Source organism: Poeciliopsis prolifica, unplaced genomic scaffold, assembly GCF_027474105.1.
Source record: "Poeciliopsis prolifica strain line A6 unplaced genomic scaffold, Auburn_PproV2 SCAFFOLD011, whole genome shotgun sequence".
Lineage (NCBI taxonomy): Eukaryota > Metazoa > Chordata > Actinopteri > Cyprinodontiformes > Poeciliidae > Poeciliopsis > Poeciliopsis prolifica.
In genome coordinates, this window is record NW_026562386.1 from 6,273,148 (window position 1) to 6,292,133 (window position 18,986).

At 40.0% G+C, this 18,986-nt stretch overlaps 2 protein-coding genes across 5 annotated transcripts in view; one reads left to right on the forward strand and one right to left on the reverse strand.

Moving 5' to 3' along the window:
- The first annotated feature begins 1,219 nt into the window (after nucleotides 1-1,219).
- On the forward strand, nucleotides 1,220-13,082 carry kif28 (kinesin family member 28). 2 transcript variants are annotated; one of them, XM_055036693.1, is made up of 27 exons: nucleotides 1,220-1,397; nucleotides 2,944-3,135; nucleotides 3,227-3,277; nucleotides 3,353-3,505; nucleotides 3,637-3,672; nucleotides 3,755-3,874; nucleotides 4,725-4,832; nucleotides 6,017-6,171; nucleotides 7,111-7,222; nucleotides 7,546-7,613; nucleotides 7,696-7,838; nucleotides 7,911-8,032; nucleotides 8,207-8,297; nucleotides 8,696-8,756; nucleotides 8,909-9,032; nucleotides 9,124-9,259; nucleotides 9,344-9,462; nucleotides 9,539-9,646; nucleotides 9,733-9,825; nucleotides 10,572-10,712; nucleotides 10,776-10,846; nucleotides 10,922-11,056; nucleotides 11,173-11,339; nucleotides 11,471-11,565; nucleotides 12,460-12,592; nucleotides 12,678-12,811; nucleotides 12,886-13,082. In XM_055036693.1, exons 1-27 carry the CDS (start codon nucleotides 1,323-1,325, stop codon nucleotides 13,042-13,044), a joined length of 3,102 nt encoding a protein of 1,033 aa, XP_054892668.1. In that variant the 5' UTR covers nucleotides 1,220-1,322; the 3' UTR covers nucleotides 13,045-13,082. The 2 variants fall into 2 exon arrangements, with proteins under 2 accessions (XP_054892668.1, XP_054892669.1); XM_055036694.1 differs by lacking the exon at nucleotides 10,572-10,712.
- Nucleotides 13,083-13,133: 51 nt separating this feature from the next.
- Nucleotides 13,134-18,986, reverse strand: part of LOC129364197 (frizzled-3-like) — a 32,739-nt gene continuing 26,886 nt past the window's right edge. For 2 of the 3 annotated variants that reach the window (XM_055036695.1, XM_055036696.1), the window contains exons 8-11: nucleotides 17,001-17,149; nucleotides 15,928-16,042; nucleotides 15,356-15,519; nucleotides 13,134-15,281 (exon numbers count right to left, since the gene is read on the reverse strand). In XM_055036695.1, coding sequence (XP_054892670.1) covers nucleotides 15,062-15,281; nucleotides 15,356-15,519; nucleotides 15,928-16,042; nucleotides 17,001-17,149 — 648 coding nt within the window. In that variant the 3' untranslated portion in view covers nucleotides 13,134-15,061. The remainder of the gene's footprint in view (nucleotides 15,282-15,355; nucleotides 15,520-15,927; nucleotides 16,043-17,000; nucleotides 17,150-18,986) is intronic. The other variant, XM_055036697.1, reaches the window with a different exon arrangement.

Consider the following 18,986-nt stretch of genomic DNA (forward strand, 5'->3'; position numbering starts at 1 on the left):
TTTATGTTCTAAAGCTTGAGCTCTGGACACTGAAAGGCACAAAGAAAAGCAATCAATGTGGATTTTTAGAGGTTCCTAATGATGAATGGAACATCTCATTAAGAGGTTTTATTCCCATTTTATTATTTTAAGGCTTTCTTTTCTTGTTGCCGTTTTAAAAATTCAAAACCTGCTGTTTTTCTATTCAAGAGGAAAAAGGCAACCAGCTAGCAGGGATCTATTGCTACTGCTAGATTTGTATATAGTCATTTGTTATGTTCCAAATAAAGTTAATAATTAAATCCTAAGGAATTAAGTTTATTTTGAATTTGAAGTGTCTTGAATGCATTTGATGATCGTATCAGATTGCCTTTGCCAAAGTCTTAAAATCTAAGGATTTTGTGTGTAAAACTGCTGCTGTTGGCAGATATGGGAGAGATGTAAAGGATCAAAATGCACAACAAGCAGATGTAAAAGTAGCTCTGGAGATATTAATAGGTTTGTTAAATGCATTTTATGGCAACAAGCATCTGATTCAGACTATTTTCTGATTGAATGTATGTAGAATGTCTTATTTTTGTTGACTGCTATTTGATAAATATGGTTAAACTTAAAAACCTTTGTTCCTCTGGTGTCTCTCATTTTCTCCAGCCCTGATCTCGGTTTGAATGAATGTATAATTATATCCAACAGATTCAGTGCACGGGTGAAGGAAAAAACCTAAAACACTGTCACTTTTTTTGGACATAGAAATGTTTTGTTTTTATCTTGTTTTCCCAAATTAAACTTCTGTTGGTAAATAAATATTGATCATGTTATTTGCACATGCACAAACGGCTGTTAAAATACAGAAAATGCTAAGAAATAAACCAACATCTGGCGCCCCGATGGGCAGCATATACCCACTTTTTGCGCCGCTGACGTCAGAGTTTTCTTCGTCTTTATATTAGCTACTCTTAGAAACGCAGTGAAGCTTTAAAGCATCTCCTTCGGTCTCGGTTCTGTAGCTTCAGAGGTCTGAAATGGAGAAAGGTATTCAGTGTAAGCGTCAGCCTGCCAGCGCTCTGTGCCCCGTTTATAATTTATGGAGACAGATGAGGTGAGAGTGAAACCAGAGCCAGCATCACTAAGAAGGAGCGACAGTAATACCAGTAAAATATGACAAATACAGCAGCTTCCTTTCATTAAACACCCAGTATTCATGTTTCAGCCTAAACCTCCACATGGACTCCAGTCTCCTGGTTTCCATCGTGATCCGGCCCTGAGTGGTTCTGTGTAACTGGACCCATGTCTGTCGCAGGGAGCTGATCTCGGTCCAGTGTGTCTCTGGTTCCAGCTGCACCATGAGGGCCAAAGCTTCGGACATGCACAGTAAGGACTGCGTCAAAGTGGCTGTCAGGGTGCGGCCCTTCAACAAGGTCAGTTTCTGCTCATTTCTATCATCACTGCTGGTTTCTGAAGTGTCCAGGACTTCAGAAACCAGTGTCCTCTGTACTTGTCAGTAAAACAGAAACTTTCACTGATAAAAGTTCCTGTTTATCAGCAAACAGGAACTCAATATGAAGGTATTTATTTTTAACTAAAAGCAAATTGGCTGGAAATAGACGTAACGGGGACAGGTGAGTAAGTGGGACTAGTGTGCATCTTTAAATGTGAGAAATGACCCAAGCAGGAAGCAAGCTCAACAAAACGGGAATCATTTTTAAAGTGAAATGTTTTGTTCTTTATTTTAAATAGTTCTAAGCTGAGCAGGGCCTCGTTTCCAGCGTTGTCGAGATAGATGCTGTCTTTGATTTTATTTATTGTTTTTCTGCCTTTAATATTCTTTTTAATGCATAAAACTTTTCGCATTTTAAACATGGCTATGGCCAGTTCTGGACACACATCCATGTTTCATGTCAGTCATTGAGGCCTTTAGTGCGTCACTATCAAACTGACCAACCAGGAAAATAAGAGTTGTTTGTTTAATGAGCTAAGTGTTGAATAAAACCTGTGAATCTGTGTAATATTGTAAATTCCTGGCTGTACCATTAAGGGAACTAGTTTATATTCCATGGTGATGTTCTTCTCACAATTAACTCATCTGTTGTTCCGGTTCTTATCCACAGCTTAATGTTGTAGCCTGTAAAATTATGTCATGTTTGGAACATGTTGGTGATCCAGTTCGTTAACGCAACGAACTGGATCATGACTTTCTCTCCACGCTCTCTTCTCCTGCTTCACCTCTCAGTTTCGGAGTTCCACAGGGATCCATGTCGGTTACCCTGTTTATCTCATATGTTGCCAGTTAGGTGTTGTGGAGGTCCAGTGTTCCTGTGACATTCAGGTTTAACTTTGGGATAAAATGCAAAGCATTCATCTACTTATTTACCGAACTGACTGGATGAAATCAAGATGGGTCTATTTAGTATTTCTGAACCGTAAACTTTTATTATACCAGTTTTGAAAAAAAATGTCATCGATGTTTTTTTTTCTTCTTCAAATGTTTAAATGAAAAATTATGTTATTGTTTTTTTAAGGGTTAGCCGCTTTTTGGCTGCATTGTCATGAAGAAACATAAGTGAACAATTCAAAACATTTCATAAAGTTTCAACAAGTTATTATATGTATAGTTTAAATGCAAAATGAACTCTTTAAAAGTATTTTACATATTGTCCAAAACGTTCAGTGTTGGTCTCATCTGACTAGAGCGCCTCTCTCAACATGGTTGCTGTGTTTTTTTTTTTTTTAAATGTCTTGTGGAAAACTGCAGACAAGACTTTCTTATAGTGGCTTTCTTCTGCAGCACTATACTGGTTGAGTGCATGGCTGGAGTTGTTCATTGAACTGGTTCCTCTACATGAGCTGTGGATCTCTGCAGCTCATCCAAGGTTACCCTGGGCCTCAGGGTCGCTGCGATTAACCTCTGAGGCCTCCGCAGTACAGCTTGATTAAATTAAACTCAGATTTACTTTATCCAAACAGAGAGAGAGGGATGCAGGCAGCCGTTGCATCATCTCTCTGGTGTCGACCTCCATTAGTATCCAGGATCCACGCGACTGCCACAACCGGCGGTCCTTCTGCTTCGATTATGCGTACTGGTCCCACAGCGGCTTCACGAAAGACCAGACTGGTCTCTTTGTTCCTGAAGAGCTGGGGGGCCGATACGCTGACCAGGTGAGCGTGAAGCGGACAGACATCATTAACCAGACAGAGTGAAAAGATTCAATTGTAATGCTTGGTAAAAAGCTGCTTTTTCAATCCCCAGCACAGCGTGTTCCAGGACCTCGGAGTGGGAATACTGGAGAACGCGCTTCAGGTGGGAACCGCTCCGTCTCGCCGTTAGTTGTGCACAACGTGACTTCATGATAAACCTGTGAAATCACATGTGCAGGGTTACAACGCCACACTGCTGGCGTACGGACAGACCGGATCAGGGAAGAGTTACTCGATGGTGGGTTACGGGCCCAATAAAGGCCTGGTTCCTAAGCTGTGTGACCGGCTGTTTGAGGCGATCAGAGAACACCAAGAAAACAGACAGTGCCAGGTAATAATTTAACAAGATGTAGTAGCTGTATCCATCTCACTCCCACTTCTTTATCTTAATTAAATGAGAGAAACACAATGTGCTGACAGAGAACAGGCTTTTATTCTGAATGCTTGTCATCGTGTCCTCAGGTCTTTTTCAGTATGTTGGAAATCTATAATGAGCAGGTAAATTTGAGCCTTTTGTAAGAGACTTTAGCGTCACTTTAGCCTTTCTTGTTATGTTTCTCATGATCTTCTTTATTTCCAGGTGGTCGACCTTTTGTCTCGGGGGTCTCGGTCTGCAGCTGGACTTAGAGTGAGAGAGGAGCTGCAAAAAGGCTTTTATGTTGAAGGTCTCCGCAAAATCCCCTGTGAGAATGTTCTGCAGGTAAAAAAATGTTTAGTCGTTTGCCAAAGTGTTACCAGGTTTGTTTCTTCACACATGTAACAACAGTGGAAACTAAAAAAGCAAATATCCGCCAGTCTGTTCAAGAAAATTATTTCATTATGTTGAGGCAGTATCTCGAAATATTGAGACAATTTATTTTATTTTTATCTCTGTTTTCTAAAACAGTGAAATTCTGAGAGGTTTCTTAGATTAAAAACAAAAATCAAATAGACTGGGATTTAACCGTGAATTATAAAAAACTAGAAGTTTTTCAGTAAACAGGATAAAATCGTAAATAAGAAAAACATTCAAAGATAAAATGGAATTATATTTGAAAAAAAGTAAAATAAAGTGCTCTAGAGGGTTGAAATGTTGATAATTGTTCAATTTTTTAAATCAGGACTGATGAATGAACAATAAATATTAATGTGTCATTTTTATAGCAACTCTAAATTGGTTTTGCCCTTGATAATTTGAGAGTAGTACATTTTAAATTGGGTGTGATACAAAAATTATCTGTACATAAAAAAAAAAATCCCTCAGCAAACCAGCATTTATTATATAAAAAATAACAAAAACTAATTTTGAACTATGACATTGAATAATCAAACAGACTTAAATAGATTTGATTCTCCTGGATTATGTAATTAAAATATTAATCTGAAGCAGTTTTCTGAAGTTTCCATCTTTGTTCTATTCAGTATTTTTGGTTCAAAAATTAAACTGACACCTGAAAGTTGGTTTTAGCTGTAAAGATTTAAGTAGTTTTGTCACCAAAATGTCCACAGGGAGTTTACGGTTGATGTTAATGAGCTCTGGTTGGTTTTAGACGGATTTGATTTGACTGCAGGTGGAGCAGCTGATGGAGCAGGGAACCAGGACTCGAACCACCGCTGCCACTCAAATGAACGCCAACAGCAGCCGCTCACACATGCTCATTATCCTGCAGCTCAAACAGGTAAAACGGGTCCCAGGCTTTTTCTCTGCAGCTTATTTATTAATGCTGGGAAAAAAAACATTTTCAGAGGAAACGAACTGTTATCTAACGTTCAAGTCGGTTTGTTTGGATCAAATCTAATTTGATTCAGTTCACAATAAATTAGCTAAAGACTCAAAAGATTAAATGTTGTCCAGTTGTGATGGATTTACAAAATAATCTTATTTAGTCTGATTGAGATCCAGCTTCATGAATTTGATGCTGTTTCTACAGCTGAGAGTGAAATACTTGCTGATAGTTTTAGTTTTAAGTCAGTCAAATGTTGTAATTTATTTTGTGTTAGAAAAAATTTCAAACAACTAATAATTGAGCATTTTATTTTCATCAATAGGTATTCATGGTATTTGTTGTTATAGATTTTTTTATATACATAGTTATTATATTACCTAAGCAGTTTTTGTTTTGTTGTATTTGTTCAGCTCTGTATTTTTATTGTTCTGCACCAAGTTTTTCTTTTTTGTTTTTTTTAACAATATTTTGATTTACGTTATTTTTTTATTTACATTTTTTAAATATTCTGAGAGGTTTTTGTTTTCCCAGCTGGTCTTTGAGTTATTATAATCTCAATATTTCTAATCCACTCTGGATTTCAATGCTCCTGTCTGCTGCTCATCTTGTTTTGGGCTTATATCTTGATTATTAGTTTTATTTATTTATTTTTATTTTAAACTTGGGTTTGATGTTCAAACTTTAAATTTTCCTCTTGGGTTTTTTTTTCAAATTATTTTTCATTGTGATCTTGCTCACAACAACACCAACAAGAAGCCATTTTTAAAATGATTTTGAAAGTGCGGCTCTCACTCGTCTCCTTTGTACTCGATGCATTTCTTCACAAAAGAGGTCTGGAATCCTGTTTGCATCTTTACTGGACTTATTAAAATAAAACAAAAATAACAAAACAAATGGAAAGTGACTTTGTTATTCCCAAAGTACTTATCAATCAGTCAACAGCCAATCAAAAGGCACCGTGTAATAAGCTTAATATAAAATTACAGATGTTTATCCTTTCAAATAGAAATTCAACAAATGAAACCCACGTTTAAAAAAATGACATTTTATATTAAGTTTCTGCCATTTACAAATGGCTCCTATATATTTATTTCTGCGTGATTCTCTAACTTTTTTGAATTAAACATCTTGACCAGATCTTCTCTAAAGAGAGCATCACGAAGCAGTCCAACATCAACCTGGTGGACCTGGCTGGCAGTGAGCGCCAGAGGTCTTCAGGTTCTGAAGCGGACCGGCTCAAAGAGGGAACAGCCATAAACCTGAGCCTCACCACGCTGGGCAACGTCATCAGGTTGCTCTGTTTTGTTTGGTTTGCTTTGTTCTTGCGTGTTGCTGGATCCATCAGTTTTCTCCATATTCGTTCTTGTTCATGCTCCTTGCCTTCCCGCTCTGATTTTGTCCTGTCCTTTTTCTATATTTCTGGAATCTTTCTTTGCACATCCTCCGAATCTACAGATTATGGATCTGATCAACCGATCTCTCAATGCAATTGATGAAATTTTCTCGATGAGAAGACTGAGCACAGGAGAGCCCTCTTGTCCTGCTGGGACACACTCGGTGGGATGCACCCTGAATTTATTCATGATAATAGCCTTTCTGCTGTTTGGAGCTGGCTTATCGACAAAATTGTCCAACTTGGCCGAACTAGTGAACACTCAGACTGTTGGTGTGGACAGAGACGCAAATTGGATGTGAGTCTTGCTGAGATTCGCAGCCCAGCTGAGGAATAAAAACTTCCTAAAGGAATGGAATCAATCATTTAGAAGTTGCTAGTTTCAGCTTGGTGGAATGGCCAAAATAATTTGGATAATTGGGAACTCAGATGTATCCGAGAGAATTTAGGGAAGATAGAAATTATAACCTACCTGACCTAAGACCTTTTGTATCTGAATGGGCTTTTCCCCTGTTGCCTTGGAAGGGCTGCACATTTCCAATCTCCTTAAAGATATGTAAACATAACGCTCCTTCCCACCTCACCCCCTCCCCAAGGACATTTCTCAATAACAACATCTTATCAGACTTCTGCCGGGAGGCTGAGCAACGTGGTTTCATGGCCCTGTGACGTCACGGCCTTCACTCTTTGTTTTGTCTGAAAGTTGCTTTTTCTTCTTTTGCTCTTTCCTTTGGTTTGTTATTTTGTTTATATTTCCTCTTACATCCTGTAAAGCCCTTTGTAATGCCTTGTTGCTGAAAATGTGCTATAAAAATCAAATGACCTTCCTCCCTCCAGCGCCCTGGCAGATGTTGCAGTGGGGAAGAAGGTGGTTCATATTCCCTACAGAGACTCGGTTCTCACCAAGCTGCTGCAGTCTGCACTGGGAGGAAACAGTCGCACCGTCATGGTAAACACACAGAAGAGTTGGCAGATATTTTAAAAATATGGCATGTTTTTTTAGTTGATTGTTTCACAAATGCTGACTTGCTTGTGATGGACCAACATAAAGTAGTGGATTGTTTCTAAATGCAAAAGTATAAAAATATGAAAGCCTGAGTGAGACTATTTCTGTGAAAAATGTTGAAAACCTGGTTTTATTTTCTTGTCTGCCTTGTGTTGGTCAGTCACAGGAATTCTCAATAAAATGCATTGAAATGTTTGGTTGTACAGTAACAAAATGAGGGTAAAATGCAAAACATTGTGTACTGATTTGTCATTTTTATTTTCAAGATTGCCACTCTGAGTCCAGCAGATATCTGCTATGAGGAGTCTCTCTCCACCCTGCGCTACGCTGAAAGGTACATTAATCATTTACGCTCTGGAAACCAAGGTGATTTACTGGTTTCCATCATAGTAACACATCTTACATTCACAATTCAGGGCAAAACGAATCCAGAACAGGGCAGTGGTGAATGAGAGCCCCACTGAACGCCTTGTTAAAGAGTTAAAGGCTGAAAATGCCAGACTGCTGCAGAAACTGAGCCGAATGGACCAGGAGGGGCGCAGAGCCTCGGATGAGTCCAGTAAGAATCGATGTTTGGACAAACCAGACCAGACTGGCAGAGGTCAGAGAGGATAATCTTATCTGTTTCCAGAGGAACTCCGTCAGCTGTTGACCCAGAATGAGCTCCAAATCAGAGCTATTCAGACGCTGTGGGAACAACACCTGCAGGAGGCGCTCAAAGACTGGGAACAGCAGTATGCCAATATCACACAGGTACACAAACACAGAATCTGTTTTTTTTTTCTGCTTCTAAGGAGTTTAGAACTAAATGCAGACAGAATGTGAATTAAAGTGGGTTAAGAAGTGGAGAGAATGTTTTAGGTGACATATTTTCAGTGTTAAATCATCCTTTTTCTGGTTGTTTATGTTTCTTTAATTCATTGTCAGGAGAGGAGGATGATGCAGATGTATCCTTACATCCTGAACATCAACGAGGATGCTCAGCTGTCAGGGGTGGTGAAGCTTTTCATCCAGGAGGGTTGGTCTGTCTCTAAAATATAATCTGTAAAATATAATCTGTTCTGAACCCGATACACAGCTCTGGCACAAAACCGCACAATTCTTTAAAGGCCAGTTACTATTTGTTCTGAAGAACCTCAAATGTTGAGGAGAATGTACTTTGTTTTCTTTACAGAGCAACTTAATGTGGTTTTCTCAAGTCAACAGAATCAGTCATGACACTTATTAATTTTTATGAAAGGATCTGATAAATTTCTTCACTATGGACGTTCATGGGACTTTTATGACAATCAGATGGTGAATCTTATGAGCATTTAAATGAGTTAATTCCACTTTGTTAATACCATGTTGGTGCAAGGCAGTCTGAGGTGTGAAGAAAAATGCAAAATCAGAGAAGAAAATGTTTTGTTGTTCCAGGTGAGTGGGGCATCGGACTCTGTGACTCCGCCCCTAGATCCATTTCTATCAAGGGCTTGGGGTGAGTTTTCCTTTCCTTTTCCACATCCAGAAAGTACAAAAACCCAGAGAAACCCACCAACTCAACCAGAGATCGATAAATTATGTTTGAAAATGCATCAGAACATATTTGTTCTCATTGGGCACACAGAGTAATGTCTGCTTGTGAACTAGGATCCAGGAGCATCATGCAGTGTTCAGGAATGAACAGCGGCGGGTAACACTGACTCCACTGACGGGGTCAAAGGTTATTATTAATGGGAGCGCCGTGTACGAGACTGCAGAGCTGCAACACCTGGTGGGTATTTGCATTGCACCAACTATATTAATTAACTGTGTTACATGAAACCAAAGCAGTCAAAGCCAACTTTATTCTAAATATTTGTCAGGATCGTCTCATTCTGGGCTCGAATTGTACCTACCTGTTCGTTGGTTATCCATCTGAGAGGGGCGGGGAAGACTGGAGTCGTTATGACTATGATTACTTCCAGTCGGAGCTGGCTGCTGCTGAGGGCATCCGCCTGAGTGGGTGAAACCGTCACTGAGTGGAACTGAATTTGTTTTATTTATATTGGGGGGAAAAAAAACGTCATTTTTATGAATCTGTAGGTGAGTCCAGCACTGGCTGTAGCCAGACAGATCCCAGTCTGTTAGCGGTCTTCTACGATTACATTCAGCTGATGCCCATGGTGGCCGAGGCCAACCAGATGAGTCAGGAACTGAGCAAGGTAACTCACTGCTGCTCACATTAACCGGAACACAGGAGCGACTTGATAAAGTCACATTTCATTTCTTAATTTTCAGGGTGTTGAGTTTAAGCTGGAAATCAAAAACCTGGCCCTGTCGGATTATCGAGGTCACGATCTACAGAAAGACATTGTTGTCAGAGTGGCCGCTGCTGGAAGCAAACAGGCTCGTGTTGCTCAACTCGTTTCTCTCCGTTCTTTGTGCCAGAAACATGTTTCTGAATGATTTCAGTTGTGATGCATGTCTTGCAGGTCTGGATGTGGTCCAAAGCCAAGTTTGTCAACCGCAAGTTTTTGATAGAGGAGGTCTACCAGCAGTTCAAAGCTGCACAACGCGAAGACAATGTGTGTTATGGAAGCAACACTGACGTGTTTTTCAGGATACCCAAATATTTCTTGAGGCAGTTGAGCATGGACAAAAGTGTTGTCCAAAGCGGGAAATGAGGGAAGAAAACTTTGTAGACATCTTTAATTTCTAATAAGTGCATAAAGATGACCTAATATTTTTGTGTGATCAGGTTAGTGTGGAACAAAATTAATCATCTACAATATTTAAGCTCATACCTAGACATGCATAAAATATTCTGAGTTGTATAAGTTGTTTTTCTACTCCTCTCTGCTGGCCAGCTGCACCTGATAACTCATACTCTGATAAGAACAGTTCTTCTTTGTGGTAAAAGGGAAGCGATAATAAATAGTTAGAGCAGCCCCACTATGGGAACGGGATGAGATGCTCAACTTATCTGGGTAGTTTTGGAGGAAGCTCGATAAAGGACACCTCCCCCTCAGACTGCAACTTCTTATGTTATGTTTTAATTTGGTAATGGGGATTTGAAACGACTCCCACTTCCTGTGCGCCAAGTTACTGTATCTGATTCTGTGATTGTAACTGACCAAACACCGGGTTACAAGGTAACGGCGCTGATCCACTTGATTCTAACGGCTCATTTTCCAGACACTGACTCAAAATGATATCTCTTGGAAAAGTTTGAATTTTGCATAATAGGTCTCCTTTGAATTAAAGTTTACTTAAAATCTTAGAGTTTAAATCAACTTTTGCTATTGCTCCTTTTTGCATGTGCTGCTGTCAGAGAGTGGAGGGGATCCCAGCTGTAGCGTTACCGAGAGATAAAGACCCTTTCTGGGATCCAGTTGAGCCTCTGCTCCTGGGAACTGCTCACCTCTGGCTGCAGTCTTTGGCCTTCTGCATCCCTCTGGAGGAGCAGCTGGAGGTACTCCAGATGCTTCGTACACCAGTGGTATCAGATGCCAGATGAATCTGTCTCTGTTTGCAGGTGTTGGGCTCAGAGGGGACAGAGGAGGCCATCCTACAAGCTCAGCTCGTCCCCTGCACGTCCACTGGACTGTATGACACACACACACACATTTTTTAATTGTAAGCTCACAGAAAGGTGTGTTTTTAAGAAATGCAACTTTCCAGTCCGCTGGGGGAGGACGACATCCTGATTGACCCGTCTGAAGTACTGGGTCGACGATTGGACTTCCAGCTGGTCCTGGATCAGTGCTGTGGGGTTCGTTGGATTAGGGAAGCCCGCAATCGAGGGATACAAATCGGGTGAGGCCTGGACAAGATGCATGCAACATTTAAGGGCAGTTTGACAACAAAATGAATAATTTGAAAACTGGACACTGAGACTCCCTCACATAACTGTATTTCCTCTGCTGTGTTAGATTCAGGGTGTTTGACTGCAGCGAGCTGCTTTACACTCCAGCTGTGTGGCACAACATCAATCCTCTGTTGGATTACCGGGTCCAGTTCACCTCCCTCCAAACATCCCAACGGCTGCTGGACTACCTGCAGAGCAGTGCTGTGGTGTTGGAGCTCTGGGGTCTTCAGGGTGAGGAAGGAAACGGAAATGACCACCACTGCACAATTACAGCATGACATGATCTTCACCAGGATATACAGTAAATTAGGTAATCAGCCATACTAAGAGGTAACTACCAGTGTGTGTTTTTCCGGTCTAAGAGGGCTGCAGTGTTTTGAGTTCATCTCTTGGAGCTGTGAGGATGACTGCAGAGGGCGTCTTCATCATCGACATGCTGGATCCACCACAAGCTGCAGTAAGTTGGATACAAATGTTTTTTACTGGCCACTGCAAAATCAGATTAAAGTCCAGACATTTTGTGGACTTGCTGATTTGTGCTTAAGATTATAATATTATAATTCTCCTTTTGGGTTTTCTAATGGAGAGCAGAGTTTGTGGTTCCAGCGATTAAAACAAATAGTCTGTGTTTGACTGTCAGCAGGATGATCTTTTTATTTTACAGCAGATGTAACATGACTCGCATCTTCCAAAAAGTCCATTGAACGTTTCCCACAAAACACTGGGAATATAAGCTGTAACTCTGTGGTTTGGTCCTTAATGTCCAGTTTATTCCCCATTCAGTCATGAACATCGTGACCTTAACTGAGGAAAGTGATGCCTGTCGTGTTTTAGCTGTCGTTTTGAGTTCTCGGTAACGTCAGCCACTCCCTACACTATGGTCACTTTTATGCCATATTTTTTTTCCATTTATGGGTAATAAATGGACTTCAGTTAAACACTGTGGTTATCTGAAGTCAAAGCCCTTGAAATGGCTTGGTAAACCTCTCCAGACTGATATCAATGACCTGATCTGTTCTTGAATTTCTTTAGCTCATAGCATGATGAGTTGCTTTTAAGAGCATTTAGCCTATTCCATGTTGACCTACAGGGTTTTTTAAGGTTTGGTAGTAAGTCAGACTTGGTGGAGATACCAGTGACTTATATATGTACATTTCTAGTTTGTTTTTTTCAAAACATTTGAAGGCGTTGCTTAAAAGTGTGGTGCGCTCCATAGTCTGGAAAATATGGTAATTAAAAATTTTTGGGAGATAGTTACATGTTCACAAAGAGCTAGATTTGTTCTTTATTTCAAAGTGTAGATAATCTCATTTGTGGCCCGGACTATTAGCTGATGTTTCATTGGCTGCAGCTGTCGGACTCTGCAGAGCTCAGCTGTTCAGTCAGAGCTCTTCAACAAGACTTGGAGAAACTGAAGAGTCTCAACGAATCATTAAGGAAAGAAAATGACAGTCTGAGAGAACAGCTCAACACAGTCAAGAACGGTAACTCAGAGATGCACAATTATCCCATTTTTTTGTTTCATATCTACTTTTCTACTCAGTCCATGTTTCCCTCCTCTGGTTTTAGGTGCAGACGGCGCTCGACGTCGATCACTACGGCCCAGCTGTGATGCAGAGTTTGCGCGCGCCCTGAAAGTTTTCTATCACAGCATGACCTCTGTTAGGGGTCAGCTGCAGCGCTTGCGCAGACACAGACCCAGTGTAAGTATCTTTGTTTCTATGAAACCTTGTTAGAAGTTTTCTAACACTACATTGTCGTTGCATTCACTCTCCAGGAGGAGTCGGACCTGCTGGGACTCAGAGTGTTTGTGGACGAGCAGAGTCGCCTGCTGAGGGACTTCTCCGAGCAGCTGGAGGGCAGCGTCTCCACACTCAAACAAGACGTAGCGGCCATCGTGCGCCGCAAAAGAGAACGGTCAGGCATCTGGTCTTAACTCGGTGTTTGTTGATTTGAGAAACTGTAAGTACCTCCAGCTGTTCTTTGCATCCTGACACAACAGAAATGGAAATCACAGAGAAAAACTCAAGTCTTAAAAAAAGTTTATTAGACTGCATGTAAAGTAAGCTTTTACATTACAACTGCAAATAAATTAAGTTTTAAAAATCCTAGTTTGAGCTACTTGAACTCCCCCCTCCCCATGCTTTACTGTTAAAGGTTTTATGAAGACAGACTTGTGTGAACATGAATGTTTCAAAGCTGAGAACTTGTTTTTACTTTTTTTTCTCCAGCCATTTTGAGAAAAGCACTGTGGTTAATGCATGTAAGCAGCCATGGTAAAGTACAGACGATTGCTGTAGGTCCAAAAATGGGATATAGGACAAAAACAAAGGCAGATCAGTCATCATACAGAAAATCTATGTACAAGGTAATGAAGGCATAGAAGCACAGACTGGGCCCGATGTGATTATTGCATAACTGCAAGGTCAGAATTTGCACAATCTTGATGAAAACTGTGTTTTCCTGTTTGAAAGGCTAAAATGTTTGTAATCTGCTAGGAATTGAGTAAACAAAGCCGGTCAGAAGTATGTTGGGGTTTGAACTCAAGAGGTAGACTTAAAAACCAAAAAGCGAGCTGGCACCACCATTTTTCTGATATATGCTGAGCACTTCTTTTAATTTGGAGAAAGCACCCAGTGATGTGAATGCAGAATAAGAGAAGGCTGAGGGTAAAGGTGAGGTAGGTTAGTTCAGTGACAAAGGATCAGGACTCAAACTGGAAGAAAACAATATTTACAGGTTGTTACATTTACAGGCAGACAATAAAAGGCGGCGCCAATAAAGTGTAATGAATGTTCTTCTGCTTGTTAGCTGCACCTGTCAAGGCAGGTCTGAAGACAAACACATGAACAGGGGTGGATATTACAACACTTGTAAAAAATTAAGTCTCAAACAAATCTGTCAATCTGTAGAGAAACACAAGTTTGACTTTAAAATGGTACTGGAATACTTTAAATTACAAATATGTTTATACAGTTAAAATTCTCCATTGGGCTTGTTGACTGATTCCCCTTAAAGTGTTAACTTTCCAGGATCTTCTGAATTTATGGCAGATATTTCTACAGCGGTTTATTTTTTAGGTTTTCTTCATCTGCCTGGCAGTGCATTATTAGTTTAAAGATGCTGTAAATGCCTTTCATTTCTACTCAAGTAAAATTTATGAGCTCCTCGTTAAGAGGATTCTCACCAACCAAGGCCTCAAAATTCAAGATGGTGCCTTGCATAAAAAATCCCACTGGGTTTTAAACGTTGATCTACAGCCCTGTTAATGGAATGAACCCTAAGTTAAAGGTTAACATGCTTCCCAAGTGCTGTCCTTGATGCATCTCTGCTCCAACACACCTGAATTACCTCAACATTCAGTCATTTTGTTCAGCTGTGTCAGACAAGTTCATCATCCTGGGTTTAGATTTCATTACTTCCACATTGCACTGCACAGACAAAGCATTAGTTTAATTTTCCTGACAACTATCAAAACGTTTTAAACTTAATCACCCCTGATATGTATTTCTCTCTACACACGCAGTAGACAGTTTTCACAGTATAAAAATATTTACTCAACAATTAAAAGGTCCATGTTTTTTTGTTAGGCCCATATTTGTCTAAGACTTCACACACAGATGAGCATCAACAGCTGTGGGCCAAAATAAACAAGTCACTTTTGTGACAGATGAAGTGTTTTGATATAAAAACAAAACTCTGCAGTCATTTGTACAAGTTTCATAATATTTGTGAAGGTCCTATGGAATTAGGTTTTGACTGTGTAATAAGTGCAACAACCTTTTTTCCCCACACAACATTTAGCCAGCTCCTGGTCTGTCCAGTGCAAGTTGCAGCTCTCCAGTTTTCCCTGAATAAATCCTGAATCTGTAACTCAAAGGACCAGACTAGAACACAAACCACCACAGCGTTCTGGTAGATTCTGCTTTTCGCTGCAGAAAGTGATGAACTCCTCAGGCGCTGGTCCCGTCCTCAGCAGGTCGGCCATCACTCCCTGTGGTTCCGTGGGTAATGAGGGTAGGCGAAACCTCCGATGTGTCCCGCTGGCTGCTGTGCCTTGAGTGGCTGTCGATCTTATGCAGGCTGCTGTGGGTGGAGAGTGGGTGGTCGAGCCGGGGCATGCTACCATGCAGAGTGCGGTCCGGCGTGCCCCGGTAAGCCAGAGAGTCGCTCCTGAGAGAGGTGGAGACGTACAGGGGTGAGGACAGAACGGATGGAGGAGTGATGCAACAGCGAGGGGTTTGTACCTGTCGTCTCGATTGCGGCGCAGGCTGCCATGGTAACTGGCCTTGCTGTGGACACTGCTGGGCTTGCTTCTGGTCGATGCCGGGTGTCCATGATGAGTCCTGATTGGTTCGTCCAGATCTTCTAGAGCTGCCAAGTGGGTGGAGGATGCGTGAGTGGAGGTGCCCTGCAGGGAAATACACAAACTTACATTTTATTTACACTTTACTTTGAACTCTTCTGATTTGAATCAACAAATTTTACTATTCAGTGTTTTTATTTCACCATGCCCAAAAAATCTTTGGTCTTTTGCTTAAACTTGAAGTAAAAAAGTATTTGCAGAAGAGCTTTTTTAATGACAGTTATTAGCATGTCTTTGAGTTGTGATGATTCTGGATCTCCAAAAAGAACGTCAATAAAAACATGAATTTCTGACTCCAGCTCCTGTTATTTATACCAATTCTTAAACCACCGAGTGTCATGTTTCACTTCACCTCTCTACAGCCACCAGAGGTTTGTTACTGTAGGCCCTGAAGCTTCTGCTACACACCGTATATCTTTTTTGTCTGAAAGTGGTTGCAGCCTGCAGTCCTACCTGTGTAGACGTCCCTCTTGACTTCCTGATAATCGGGGTGTTGGGTTCACGCAGCAGAGACTGAGCAAAGTCCGGCTGCTCCTGTAAAACCTGTCGGGACTCATTCACCCCACTGCTGTAGAGAAACCAAACATGGAGGCATTTATTTCTATGGAGTTCTGAGCCAAAAAACAAAACTGGTTGCAGATAACAGGCAACCAGTTTTGCATCAATCAATGAGTTGCGACATGGAAGAGCTCAGCCTGTGGCACTGTTGGCCAACGAAGCTCAGTGGTACCAGGTCGTTAAACCAGGTTTAGTATTTGTGGTATTATGGTCAGCAGAGGGCAGCATGAAATGCTCTAAAGCTTCCTGGTAGATGTGCAGACATTAAACATGTTAAAAATGGACCTGAAGTGAGTCAGAATCAGATGAAATGTGTTATTCAATCTACAAAGTGAAGAGAACTGTCTCCTAGCAGTATAGGCCATTTCAGTGTTAAGGCTCTTTATTACCCCATACTCTTAATTTTCAATTATAAATCATTCAATCATAAATACCTAAATAAGCAAATATAAGTATAATCATTGTATTTGAATCTATTCACTAAACAAATGTAATTTTCTGATCACTAATGAATTTATATTCTGTGACATTTTAATTACTGAAGCATTTAACAGGGAAAGGCTTTTTTTTTTACTATGCATGGGGAAAATTGAATGTTGATTCAAAGAAATATTATTCCATCATAGTAAAGTAAGACAGACTTCCTAGAATGTTATACTTGATGTTAATACAGTGTAAAATAGGTTGCTTCTTATAGAAATTTTATTTCTTTATCAGTTTTTCTACACGAGACTAAAAAACTCAGAATTGATTACAGTTAAAACTTAAAGCATGTGATAAGTCATATCTGTAAAAATGTCAACATTTAAAAAAAAGACAATCACATTTCTAATTTTCTAAAGTATTTAGCTGCAGTTTATTCTTTCCTTAACATTTGAACCTATTTGCAATACATTCCTCCACAAGTTAAATCCCTTTGGTGATCGTCATCATGTGGCTTTATAAATATGAGCCTGAAGGCCACTTACTCTTTGCGTCTCCGTCCGTGCAGGAAACTGGCCCATTCGAAGCACGTCTTCTTGCTGCCCACCCAGAACACTGAGGGAATCCCCACCACCAACATCATCAGGTATTTAATCAGGAACAGAACCATGGCCGGCTTGCTGGTCTGCTCAACCTAATAGGAACAGAAACGGGTTCAACTCCAGCAGCCGCCAGTCAGCTTTACAATAACCACTACTGTGAGGAAGAACAAGAAGAAAGCAGAGTCACAATAAGAGCTTTTGCCCAGTAGATTATTTTCTCAACAATAAAGACATAGAAGCTCTGAATGCCACTGAAACAATTTAGAGATTGAGGGTCTAAAAGTATTCGGCTCTGACATATGCTTTCATCCCAGCCAGTCATTCAGGATGATTGAAGATGAGAGTAAACCCAAATGAAACCCACCTGCTTTAACAGCTGAACTTCAAACTGGGTTCAACTGCAGTGTCTTTGCCTTCAGCTGAATGTTAATTCTGCTGCATCTCCCAGTAGAGGGCAGGAGTTTATTATAGCTGCTGCTCTGCTTTATGGATGCATGTATCAAACATAAACCCCACAGTATTTTTATGTCTACTGCACTGAAACAGAACGCTGGCTTCTGAGAGATCTATATTACAACAAGTTTATTTCTATTTAACCTGTTAGGAGCCCAAAAAGCAGAGCACAAACTAAACAATTTTTTTAAATGGTGTGATCTTTAATATTTTATGACAGTAACAGCTTATTTTTCCCTCATGATATGCATAATAAATTCCAAGGAGAGGAAGTCTTTAAGCGGTATCAGATGTTTCCTGCTGATCCGTGCAAGAATTACATGTCTAAATTGGATCCATATGTAATTAAATCTAAAATTAATTACTCAAAAGTGTGTATGTATGAGCCCAAAATGTTGCAGCCAATGGAAAAACAAACACTGAAAGTATATGACAGACAAATTTCTGCTGGAAGCAAAAATTTATCTCCGCTAAACTTCAGATCATTACTGTACTATTAAAATAAAGAATGAAAACATTTTCCCTTATTCTTATACAATTAATCACAGGTTTTCAGTCAGAAGTCTTACTTTACTAAATAACTGGACTTTGCATTTGTGGCTTTTATCATAAATATATATAAAATAAATGCCCAATAAAAGCTTTTGCTATGACGACGATTCTTGCTCATCACAATAGTTATTTTTGCTTTTATCATAAATGATGAATATGATTTTGCTAACCAGGTCATGTTAACCCAGGTTAATTTAGTCTGTCTTTTTTAGCTGATACAGATATTTTTTTTTTGAAAACTGAACTCAAAACAAAGTGCATCAACAAATATGTGTTGAGACTGAAGTTGTGTAACTTTTCAGTTTTCTTGTATTTAATGAGTTGGGGAAAATAAACTCAGAGCTTCCAGTATTCGACCCAATCAAAGGGAACCGGCTGGTTCTGATCTCTGGTCGATTGATTATTTGATCCCCGATTCAAACATACAAAACAATGTTCTCATTTCTTAGACTTTACAAACTCAACCAGGAAATGGACCAAAAGTAAATCCCAGGCTTTAGAGCTGTTATGTAACAAAGAACCACGATCATAAGAGAGCAGCCTCTGCATTAAAGACCTTTGCTTTGCCCTCATTATTTCAGTAATCCACTCTGTTTGCTGCAACAAAACTTAGCTGAAAAAAATTAAAACAAAGTCAAAGCTGAAATGCTGCACCTACTTTTACAGTGTTAGTGGTAAAACCATTATCTTTTAAACCCACAAGTGAAGAAAAGGGAGCCATGGGACTTTAGGATATTACCATCTATAATCCAGAGACACAAAGTTACTTGAGCTACAATAATAAAAACAGAATATACAATTTCCCAAAGCTATTAAACTGTTTTGTCTGTCATTCAATGTTGACACATATGATCTGCCTGAGGGGCAAGTCCAATGACACACACAGACTGAAACACCACAGCAACATGTGGCAGAGGTCACACA